General features: G+C 42.9%; 1 protein-coding gene across 1 annotated transcript in view; it reads left to right on the plus strand.

The window, feature by feature from the left end:
- Positions 1 to 12,463, plus strand: part of LOC115474290 (sodium-dependent neutral amino acid transporter B(0)AT3-like) — a 157,551-nt gene that overhangs the window by 123,801 nt on the left and 21,287 nt on the right. Inside the window, exons 9-10 of the mRNA XM_030209699.1 lie at positions 1,697 to 1,901; positions 2,006 to 2,165. Coding sequence (XP_030065559.1) covers positions 1,697 to 1,901; positions 2,006 to 2,165 — 365 coding nt within the window. The remainder of the gene's footprint in view (positions 1 to 1,696; positions 1,902 to 2,005; positions 2,166 to 12,463) is intronic.

The following is a 12,463-nucleotide window of genomic DNA, read 5'->3' on the forward strand; positions in this document are numbered from 1 at the left end:
TAAGAATTGGATATTGGACAGAAAACAAACGGTAAGGTTATATGGTCATGTCTCTCAATGGAGGAGGGTGAACAGTGGAGTACCACTGGGACCAATGCTGTTTAACATATTTATAAATGATATGGAAATCAGAATTACGAGCGAGATGATTAAATTTGAAGATGACACAAAACTATTCAAGGTTGTTAAAACACGTGCAGACTGTGAAATATTGCAGGAAGACCTTAGGAAATTGGAAGACTGATCATCCAAATGGCAGATGAAATTTAATGTGCACAAATGCAAGGTGATGCACATTAGAAAGAATAATCCGAATCATAGTTACTTGATGCTAGGGTCCACCTTGGGGGTCAGCAACCAAGAAAAAGATTGAGGTGTTGATGTAGATAATACGTTGAAATCTTCTGCTCAATGTGTGGCGGCAGCCAAAATAGCAAACAGAACGATAGGAATAATTAGGAAATGGATGGTGAATAAGACCGAAAATACTATAATACCTCTGTATCGTTCCATGGTGCGACCTCACCTTGAGTACTGAATTCAGTTCTGGTCGCCATATCTCAAAAAAGATATAGCAGAATTAGAAAAGGTTCAAAGAAGAGCGACCAAAATGATAAAGGAGATGGAACTCCTCTCATATGAGGAAAGGCTAGGGTTCTTCAGCTTGGAAAAGAGACAGATGAGGGGAGATATGATTGAGGTCTACAAAATCCTGAGTGGTGTAGAACGAGTAGAAGTGAATCAATTTTATACTCGTTCCAAAAGTACAAAGACTAGGGGACACTCAAGGAAGTTATATGGAAATACTTTAAAAACAAATAGGAGGAAATATTTTTCACTCAATGAATAGTTAAGCTCTGGAACTCTGGAGGATGTGGTAACAGCGGTTAGTGTATCTGGGTGTAAAAAAGGTTTGGACAAATTCCTGGAGGAAAGGTCCATAGTCTGCTATTGAGACAGACATGGGGAAGCAACTGCCCTGGAATTGGTAGCATGGAATGTTGCTGCTAATTGGGTTTCTGCCAGGTACTTGTGACCTGGCTTGGCCATTGTTTGGAAAACAGGATACTGGGCTAGATGGACCATTGGTCTGACCCAGTATGGCTACTGTTATGTTCTATGGCCCTGCTTACATTGCTGCCAGAGAAACAATCAATCAGCATGACTGAAGAGGTCGCCTCTCCTGAATGAGGAAGTACTCTGTTTTCCAGCGAATATTGCTTCAAGGGCTGGGCTTCACTCGGTGCTAGAGGAAGCTGCAAAGTCTTCCCTCTCCTCTTCCTCATCGTCAGATAGGTAAGGAGCCAAATAGAGCAATCAAACACAGCAAACAACAGAGCTCCATCTTGGCCAATCTCAATTTTTTTGTCTTTTTGACATCAGTTTGAATTGTTTGTTTTTGAGGAGGAAAAATTACTGCTTCTGTTTCTTTTTCAGACTTTCATTCTGTGTCAATTTCCCATGATAAGTTGTTGTCAGCAATACCTTCTATACTTTTCAAATATTGTACAAGCAACTGTTTGTTTTTCAATTTTCTAATCTTTGCTTCTTGTAGTTCTCATTAGTTTCCATAGATTTAAACCTTATACAGTAAGACATATTATTTTAAAAGTTAATATAAAAATTATGAAGCTACAGAACCTAGAGGAAGCATATACTGTATTTCAACTGTGTATTGATTCTGTATGTTGTATAGAGTGCATCTGGTACTGGTCTGGCATTTATCCTCTTCACTGAAGCAATTCTTCGAATGCCTGGTTCCCAAGTGTGGGCTATCCTGTTCTTTATTATGTTGTTTAGTCTGGGCCTTTCTTCCATGTTTGGGAATGTAGAAGGCGTCTTTACCCCACTCTTAGATCTTCATCTACTACCAAAAGCTGTACCAAAGGAAGTTCTATCAGGTAAGCAGTATTGTTTTACTTAGAACACTAGATGATCTGAATATTAAAAAAAGAGGTGGTATTTACTATATAGTAACATCAAATAATCTCTTTCTGTTGTTCAGGTTTAATTTGCTTGGTCTCATTTGCTGTTGCATTAATCTTTACCATGACCAGTGGGAATTATTGGCTTGAAGTTTTTGACAACTATGCAGGCTCCTTGACTCTCCTAGTTGTTGCTTTTTTTGAAGTTGTCGGTGTCATTTATGTTTATGGAATAAAAAGGTGAGCTAGACATTGTATCTTTTGTATTATAATTAGTATGTATATAGTCAGACATGCCAGAACTGTATTTATCTAAGTTGACATGCAAATTCTAAATAAATTGTAAGGGATCAATTTTCAAAGGATTTAGGCTTCTAACTTTGAGAGATAGAGGCTCAATAGTCAAAATGAGCTGAGCTCCTAAATTTTAGTGCATAAATTAAGGCCCTAAATTTGTCCTTTATTTTCAGTCAGACTTACGAGTCTAAATTCACCAGTAGATTCACCTAAATTTCAAAGCTCAAAAGTTATGCTCTTAATTTAGACCTGCAATTCATTTGCCTAGATTTAAGAACCTAATTTAAGGGCCTAGTGCTGAAAATCAGTACAACACTCCTGTTTTTCCCTTCTCTAAATCTGTCGTCGTTGCCAGCCAGTTTTTTGGATCTTAAATTTAGGATCCTAGAGAAATTAGGGGCCTGGTTTTCACAGAAAATTATGCATTTGCAAGCAGGTGGCAACATAAAATTCACATATTTGCATATTTTAAAAATTAATGCAGATAATATCAGGCTATTTAACTCACTAAGAGGCCCTTTTACTAAGCTGTGGTAAAGGGGCCCTGCGCTAGTGGCAGCAGCCGTTTTCCCCACACACTGAGACCCTTTTTACCACAGCAGGTAAAAAGGCTGAAAAAAGAAATGGCATGCGGTAAGATTGCATTTACCACATGGCCATGCGGGAGAAGCATTTACCGCTACCCATTGAGGGGGTGCTAAGGGCACCCATGCTAACCCAGTAGTACCCCTCTGCAGAAATGTTTTTCAAATATTTATGCTAGTGCAGGAAATGCTGCACACTTGGGTTGGAACTACTGCCGGTGCCCACAGTGGGCCAGTAGTAGTTCCAGCTTTCCACTGCTTTGTAAAAGAACCCCTATATATCCAGTTGTTAATCATAAAATAATAGATTTCTTAGGTGAGGTGCAAAGGCAGCAGTAGCACTTATCCATGTAGCAGCAATTGTTAGCCACTAAACAGATAAGGCATCCATTTACTTTAGGCATGCTAAGTAGCATGCCAATAGTAAACAGTCACAAGTGTGGTCACTAATTATACATATATTCAGCTGCACAACCCAAAGAGATAGTGCCACTAAATATACATACAAGCTTAAGTCCGAGGTACAGAGGGGGAGGGGAGGAGAGATTAGATTCTGGACATTGGGCAGGGGTCGGGGGTAGGAAAGGGAGGATGATGTGTTGGACACATTGGATATGGTAGGGGCAATAGAGATGCTGGCAATGTGAGAGAGGCAAGGAAACCATCCAAAATTAAAAACTCTAAACTTTCAAGATGGATTGGGGAAATGCTAGACATGTGGTGGTAGGGAAGAGAAGGAAAGGGAGAAATGCTTCACACAAGAGAGTGGGGGAGTAGGGAAGAAAAGCAAGATGCTGGACTACTAAGGAGGGTAAGGTCTTGAACAGCCCCTGGTGGATGGTGGGGGCATTGTTATAGGGTCGCTTAGGACATGTGGAGGGACATTTTCAATATGATATCTAAATTTGATTTTGGACGTTTTGCGGAAAGCGTCCAAAATCCAGTAATGAACATGGCCATTTTCAAACCAGAAAAATGCCCAACTTTTTGTTTTGAAAATGGCCATTTGCTAGATGTGCGTCTATCTTTTTGGACCACTTTTTTTTTTTAACTCTTATTTACAAACACTAAAAAATGATACAAAAAAAGAACTTAAGCTTCACAAATACAGATTCTGAAAACTAGCGCAAGTAATCGAGCTATATTACAGTGCCAAGTATAAACAATGAATAATCACAAGCCCACCAACCCTCCCAACCCCCCCAACTTCCCCCCTCATCAAAAATTCAGAATCCTGCTGCTTACAACTGGAGTGAGAGAGTCCCAAAAAGGAGACCATCCAGCTTATAATCGAAATAGAAAAACGCCTATATTGTGACCCAAATCGGGAGATAGACGTTTATCTCACAAAAACGAATAAAGTGGTATAATCGAAAGCTGAATTTGGACGTTTTCAACTGCACTCCGTCGCGGATGCGGACAAAGTTGATGGGGGCGTGTCGAAGGCGGAACTGGGGCGTGGTTATCGGGCGATCAGAGATGGGCGCCTTTCGCCGATAATGGAAAAAAAATATGCGTTTTTAGCGAGAATTTAGGGCACTTTTCCTGGACCCTGTTTTTCCACGAATAAGGCCCCAAAAAGTGCCCTAAATGACCAGATGACCACTGGAGGGAATCACGGATGACCTCCCCTGACTCCCCCAGTGGTCACTAACCCCCTCCCACCACAAAAAAATGATGTTTCACTAATTTTTATTTTCACCCTCAAATGTCATACCCACCTCCCTGGCAGCAGTATGCAGGTCACTGGAGCAGTTATTAGGGGGTGCAGTGGACTTCAGGCAGGTGGACCCAGGCCCATCCCTCCCCCCACCTGTTACACTTGTGCTGGTAAATGGGAGCCCTCCAAACCGCCCCCCAAACCCACTGTACCCACATGTAGGTGCCCCCCTTCACCCCTTAGGGCTATAGTAATGGTGTAGACTTGTGGGCAGTGGGTTTTGAGGGGGATTTGGGGGGCTCAACACCCAAGGGAAGGGTGCTATGCACCTGGGAGCTGTTTTACCTTGTTTATTTTTGTAAAAGTGCCCCCTAGGGTGCCCGGTTGGTGTCCTGGCATGTGAGGGGGACTAGTGCACTACAAATCCTGGCCCCTCCCACGAACAAATGCCTTGGATTTATTCGTTTTTGAGCTGGGCGCTTTCGGTTTCCATGTTTTTCGAAAATACGGTTCGGTCCGCCCCTTCACGGACCTGTTCTCGGAGATAAACACCCATGGAGATAGACGTTTTCCTTCTATTATGCCCCTCCATGTCTTGCAAAACATGTCACCCCTCTTGGAGGCTAAGTTTGGAACTCCCCTCTTTTTTAAAGAGCAAAAGTGGATCATGGATGAACTATAGTGGAACACTTTTTTTTCTTTGAAAATATCTTTATTGAAGAATGGCACACCAAACAAGCAGTTAGGTACACAAACAATACATCAAACCTCCAAGGCAAAACTGCAAAAAAACCTAGTCATATTACGAGAACTAGTCACATTCGTATGCCACTCACATTTTCATGTTATAACCCCCCACCCCTCCCTCCCTTATCAGTCCGTGCTCACTGGGTCTGGCATTAGTTGCCCTGTTAAATAATCCTGCAAATTTTTCCAAATGTCCAAGTATCGTTTAAGAGGTGTTCCTGTAGGTTTGCTTTCGCTGAGATGGGACACTCACAACAACTCCCAGGAGGCCATCTGCAACATTTTTGCCTTCCATTCATCCAATGTGGGGGGGGTCTTTCCCCACTCAATGGTGTAGCACTGCCCTTCAGGCTAGCATCAATGCCAGTAGAACAAATCTTTGTTGATAGACCAATAGACCCTGTGCACCAAGTGCAGAGCCCAGCCCCAAGAGGAGGATTGCATATGTCCATTCACAGGTTATTCCTACTACCACTTCTATGGTGGCCAGCACCCCAGTCCAAAAGAGTTGAAGCTTAGCACACTCCAAGAAGTGGTGCACCGTAGTATCTTTACTTATTTCACATTTATCACACATCTCTGTATCCCATAACTTCATATGTTTTCCCTTACATTTAGAAATATAAACATCATGTAATATCTTAAATTGGGATTCATGCAAACCTGCATTAGGAATAATTTGAAAAGCCAGCTCAAAACATGAAGACAGATCCTTATCAGTCAGGGTTTCTCCCAAACTGATACTCCACCTTCGTGCCAGCTGATCCATAAGACTACCCATTCTGTACCACACTGAGAGTTTGTTAGAAGAGGGTGACGTCTGCAAAAACATGGTGTCTAACTTAGTAAAAACTGGATAATGGCCGCCCTTACTTTTCAGAGAGGACATAATGTAATGCCTTAGTTGCAGATAGGAAAAAAGAAAATTGGAGGGTAGGCGCCACCTGGTCTGACACTCTTGAAAAGATGGTATATTACCCTCTCCCAGCTCCAATACCTGTCCCATATATCTACAACCCTCTCGCTTCCAAAATTCCCAAATGCTAAAACCTAGTCCCGCAGGGAAATCTGGATTCCTCACAAGCTGCAGAAATTGCGAAGCTCCTGTAGCACCCGCAAGCCTTGACCTCCACCATTCCCATACCCCACGCAAAGGTCATAACAATGGCGACATGGTGCCCCCCACACCCCTAGATTGGAGAATGTTATAGAAAGTGTAAGGAAAGGCCTCATGTGACCAGAAATGCGGAGGGGCATAGCGATTCTCCCTCGTGTGCAACTCATGCAACCAACGAAGCAAAGCTGCTACATTATAGAGGCGTATATCTAATAAGTTTAAGCCCCCCTGCCCCCTGGGGCCCACAAGTTTAGAGTGCCCTATTTGTGCCTTTCGGTATGACCATATAAAAGAGGTCACCACCCCTCTACATAGTGCCTCATCTTTCCTAGTAATCTAGAGGGGTACCATCTGGAGCGGATAAAGTATTTTAGGCGATAACACCATTTTTACCAGAGCCACCCTACCTAAAAGGGAAACAGGAAGATCTCTCCACCTACTACACAGCATTCGAATATTAGCAATCCGGTCCCACACATTTTTGTTATACAGGGTCCCAAAGTCTACATGCAAGTACACCCCCAAGTACTTCAATGGGCCTGATATCCAAGTCAATGGAAACTTAGGACATTCAGAGGACAACGCCATCACCTCTGATTTATCAAAGTTGATTCGCAGTCCTGAAAATGCGCCAAACTGCTGAATAAGCTCCACCAGAACAACTATATCCTGGGAAGCATGCTCTAGAAATATCAACATATCATCAGCGAACAGGCTTATTTTAAATTCCTGGGATCCCACTCGAATGCCACTTTTAATGCAGTGGATTGCTGGATTTTACACGCTAGAGGCTCAAGGGACAGAACAAATAACATAAGGGACAATGGGCAGCCCTGTCTCATCCCCCACTCTAAGGTAAAGGAAGGGGTGAGCTGACCATTGACCAATATTTGCGCAGTCGGATTAAAGTGCACGAACCCCTGAAAGAAATTCCCCCATGATCCCAAATTGGGGTAATACCCAGAACAAATAATCCCACAAGATTTTATCAAATGTTTTTTCAGCATCTAAGCTAGTTATGATAGCATCCCCCGGCTTCCCCTTCTTATCCGCTATCGCACTCAGCGCCCTTAAAATATTTGTGGATGCAAACCTTCCCAGCACAAACCCTGTTTGGTCTGGTTGTACTAATGCAGGAAGCACTTTCCCCAACCTGGATGCCAGAATGCTCGCAAAGAGCTTCAAATCTTGGTTTAGCAGGGACATTGGACGATAGGACCCAAAAGCTCCCAATCCCTTCCAGGTTTGGGGAGCACCACAATATTAGCATGAACAAGTCTACCAACTCCCTGCCCATGTACAGATAAGGCTTGGCATAATGCTTGAAAGGGGCCCACCACGTGATGGCCCAAGGTCCTGTAGAATTCCGGACCCAGGCCATCTGGTCCTGGGGCTTTTGCCAGCTTAATACGTTTCAGCACTTGCTGAATTTCTGAGCTAGTGAACAGGACATTTAGACTATCTAATTGGTCTTGGGTCGCAGTAGGGAGATTCAACCCCCTGAAAAAGTTCTCTCTAATCTCCACATCACAATGACCTTTAATGTAAAGGGCTTTATAAAAACCAACAAAAGCACCCTGGATAGCCTCTTCCTTAGATTTTAAAACTCCCTCTTTGTCCCGTAACCTGGTGATCACTTGTTATGGGGATCTGTTTCAAATCAAATTGGCTAAAAGCTTCCCCGCCTTGTTGCCCCACTTGTGCAGTTGATATTTATACATCTGAATGTCTCTTAAGGCTCTTTGATTTAAGATGGAGTTGATCTTTTGTTTAATGTCTGAGTATTCCTGTCTAGCTTACTCTGAGCCTCCCCTCACCAATCGAGCTCTTACAGAATGAAGCTGGCGGGCCAAGCCAACCAGCTTCTGATCTTGCCTTTTCCGAACTCTAGCACTATATTTATTTCCCCCCGTATCACTGCTTTTCCTGCCTCCCAGTAGTTACAGGATCCATCCCCACTGGATCATTGTCCCCAAGATAAAGATCCCATTCCCTTACCAAAACTGCTTAAATTCCGCGTCCAAATAAAGGGAAGGATTCACTCGCCAACTTCCCCACCTATTCTGACAGGATAGGCCCATTTCCATCCAGACCATACCATGATCTGACACCACCCCATCCTCCAAAGCTGCCTTCCTGGCTGCTGATAACAACAAAGAGGACAGGAAAATATAATCTAAACAGGCATGCACCTTATGAACCTGAGAGAAAAAAGTGAAATCCCGCTCGTCTGGGTGTAATACTCTCCATATATTGAGGAGATTCAGCTCTTGCTGAAGGAAGTTAACTCCTCGTGCCTCATAGTTCTTGGGCCTGGATTTCGAAGGGTTGCAGTCTATAAGGGGATCTGCTGTGATATTAAAATCTCCCCCTACCACTAGAGGTAACAGGCAATAACAGGGCGTGGCCTCGCACCATCCTTTCTCCTGCTCCCCACACGGTGCGCTCGTTCCACATCCACCAGGCCCTTGTCTTTAGGTAGGCCAATTGCTTCTGGTAGCCATCTCCCCGCTATTTCCAATAGGTCTGTATCTTTAATAGATTCCGGCAAGCCTATCATATGAATGTTGTTCCTTCTCCTCCTGTTTTCATGGTCTTTGACTCTCTCCGACAGCTGCAGACACTGCACTTCAAGTACTCCCAGCCTACTCTCCATTGACTGGACCCGGTCCTCCTGTGTGGAGATGCGATCCTCCACCTGTTGCATTCAAACCGCATGACCAGCCACAGAATCCTTTAACTCATCTAGTGCAACGTGAAGCTTAGCAAGTTTCTCATCCAACAGGTTGGACATGTGCCTCATTGATATGTGAATAGTGTCCTCCGCCGCCACATGCACCACCGGAGAGTCTCGCTGTGAGGCCGCTATCTTGCGCATACTACCTGCAGCCTGCTTTTTGCCCAAACACACCAACCGAATCGGCATGCCCAATGCTCCCAGCGCATATTCTGCTCGCCAATAGGATCTCTGTCGGTAGTGCTACACATAGGTCTAATTATCCATATCTTCGCATCCCGGTGAGCTTAATAGTCGGGGTTTTTGCATACAGGGGGAGCGGAGCCGAGCTTCCAGGCGTCCGATCAAGGCGCTGCCATCATGTGACCCCTCTATAATGCGACACTGATGGGAATTCCTGGCTCACTCACAATTGTAGAATCACTTTTTTGCCATGAGAGTGGATCGTTTTAAAAAAAGCCTTCAGGCCTGGGGGTGCCGGACCTTGAACATTGAAGATGTCAAATAGCTGACCTGGTGCGGGTTGCCAAGAAAGATTCCAGAGATGAGAGACATGTCTATTCAACTCTGTCCAGAAAGTGACCACTCTAGAGGGGTCCTGAGGTGTGAACCGTGGCCCTGCTGTGGGTGCGAGTGCTCTGGGGTGACAGACTTGTTTTTGGAGCTGTGGGAGTCCCCACAACTTAGCCCCAAAGCTTAGGCAGAGCCAGGCCTTTCTTTAAGCTGCCCCCTACAAAAATCATGCCTCCCACAGTTCCAAAAACAAGTCTGCCACTCCGGAGCACCCACAGCAGGACTGCGGCTCACGCCCCAGAACCCCACAGAGGTTTTAAAAATAAACCTCGGGTTACATATGGGAAGGTTTCAAATAAAAAAGCTGTGAAATTAAAAAAAGAAAAACCCACACATAGGCAGTCATAAATCTTTCGGTATAGGGGTAAGTAGGATATTGCCGTTTTTGATGTGTGTTCTCAGTGACTTTTGTTTTATAGATTTTTTTAAAAATTAATTTATAATATGTCTGTTATTGAGATTACACTAGAAACCAACATTTCTTTGTATGATGAGTTTTATGGGGAAATGTCCTCACTATGCTCTGTATCCATTGTTGGTAGATTGTTGTCTGCGAGAGGGGTTGTCAATGCATGATGAATTAGGTAGAGAAAATAGATGATTAGGAGTAGTTTTTTAGTGTTCATGTTGACGTTAGTGTGATTAGTGTTTAGCAGTGTATTTCAGTGTGTTAGAGAGAGGAGTATAGGGGTGAGTAGTGTCAGCTTTAACAAATTACAGTGCTAGATTCAGTATAATGCTGTGATATGTATAACAATCATTTTAGAAAAAGAAAATCATTTAGAGAGTTGAAGTCGTCTAACAGCTCAATGCTACAATGATTCAGTGATTTTACCTGCATAAGTTACATAGGATACTGAACTAGAAAGTCAGATGCATATATGTATGGGTTGAGATTTTGATTGTCTAATTGCTTGGCTAGGGTGTCATCATTAGGTTAAAGAGGGTTGGTGAGAGGGGGAATCCTTGGGGAACTCCGCATTCAGGAATCCATGGGGCTGATGTCGCCTCGTTAGTTGTTACTTGGTATGATCTTGTTGTCAGGAATCCTCTAAACCAATTAAGCACAAGCACGTTGCCTCCAACTCCAAAGTATTCCAGGATGTGTAATAGTATTCCATGGTTGACCATGTCGAAGGCACTGGACATGTCGAATTGTAGGAGAAGTATGTTATTGCCGATTGCAATTGTTTGTTTAAATTTATTCATTAATGTTACTAGTACTGTTTCTGTGCTGTAGTTCGATCGAAATCCTGATTGGGATTCATGCAGAATTGAGTATTTATTTAGGTAGTTAGTGAGCTGTTTCGTCACTATGCCTTCCATAAGTTTGGTTATCAGCGGGATAGATGCTACTGGGCGATAGTTGGTTAGGTCACTAGTACTTTTCATTGCATCTTTAGGTAAAGGAGTAAGTAGGATATTTCCTTTATCTTTTGGGAAGAGACCGTTGTTTAGATGTCTTGTGAGATCTATTATGAATTGTTGAGGGGCGGATCTTATAAGATTACTAGGATAGGTGTCTAGTTTGCATTGCGACTTGGCGTATCTTTTGAGTGATTGAGAAATGTTTTCGATCGATAGTGAGTCAAAGTTAGTCCATAATCGGTCTGCTGGATATTCCTCATGTATTGGGTCTAGACACTAAACACAGAAAAAACACAATGTCTTATACTCACCTCATAACACAATACAAATGAATTCACCACCATAACCACCCCAAACTTTCCCTCCCTATCTCAAACAATTTGAAAATTTTGGGAGTTACCATTGACCGAAATCTCACACTTGAAAATCACGTGAAGAATGCAACGAAGAAAATGTTCCACTTCATGTGGAAACTCAAAAGAGTAAAACCTTTCTTCCCAAGGGACATTTTTCGGAATCTGGTACAGTCAATGGTACTAAGTCACCTGGACTACTGCAATGCACTCTACGCTGGCTGTAAAGAACAGACCATCAAGAAACTTCAAACAGCCCAGAATACCGCAGCCAGACTCATATTCGGAAAAACAAAATATGAAAGTGCAAAACCCCTAAGAAAGAAATTACACTGGCTCCCACTTAAAGAACGTATCACGTTCAAAATCTGCACGATTGTTCATAAAATCATTTACAGAGATGCCCCGACATACATTTATTTATTTTATTGCATTTGTATCCCACATTTTCCCACCTATTTGCGGGCTCAGTGTGGCTTACAATACATTGTGAATGATGGAAATACAATGTGTTACAGTTCGATTATGGGTTACATTGTGAGGAGTTATGGGAAGACAAAGTCAAGTCAAAACATTGTTAGGGGCGTAGGAACAATGGAATGTTACAATGGGGAAAAGATAGGGCGATAGAACAATAGCAAGAGAACATTAGGGTATATCAATTTTATATGTGGGTGGAGTTTTAAGTGTGGTGAAAATACTGGGTAAGAGAATTCAGAAGAGAGTGTATTGATGCATTTTTTTGGTGTGTATGGACTTCATGTGTTGTGATCCTTGCAATAAATTTTCTCAAAGAGATAAGTCTTCAATCGTTTGCGGAAGTCAGTTAATTCGTAGATTGTTTTCAGGTTGCGTGGTAGTGTATTCCAGAGTTGCGTGCTCATATAAGAGAAGGTTGATGCGTGTAGTACTTTGTATTTTATGCCTTTGCAGTTAGGGAAGTGGAGATTGAGGAAAGTTCGGGATGATCTTTTAGCGTTTCTGGGTGGCAAGTCTATTAAATCAGACATGTATGCAGGGGCTTCACCGTGAATGATTTTGTGAACTAAGGTGCATACTTTAAAGGTGATACGTTCCTTGAGTGGGAGCCAGTGTAGTTTCT

This window comes from Microcaecilia unicolor, chromosome 1 (genome assembly GCF_901765095.1).
Source record: "Microcaecilia unicolor chromosome 1, aMicUni1.1, whole genome shotgun sequence".
NCBI classification, from domain to species: Eukaryota; Metazoa; Chordata; class Amphibia; order Gymnophiona; family Siphonopidae; genus Microcaecilia; species Microcaecilia unicolor.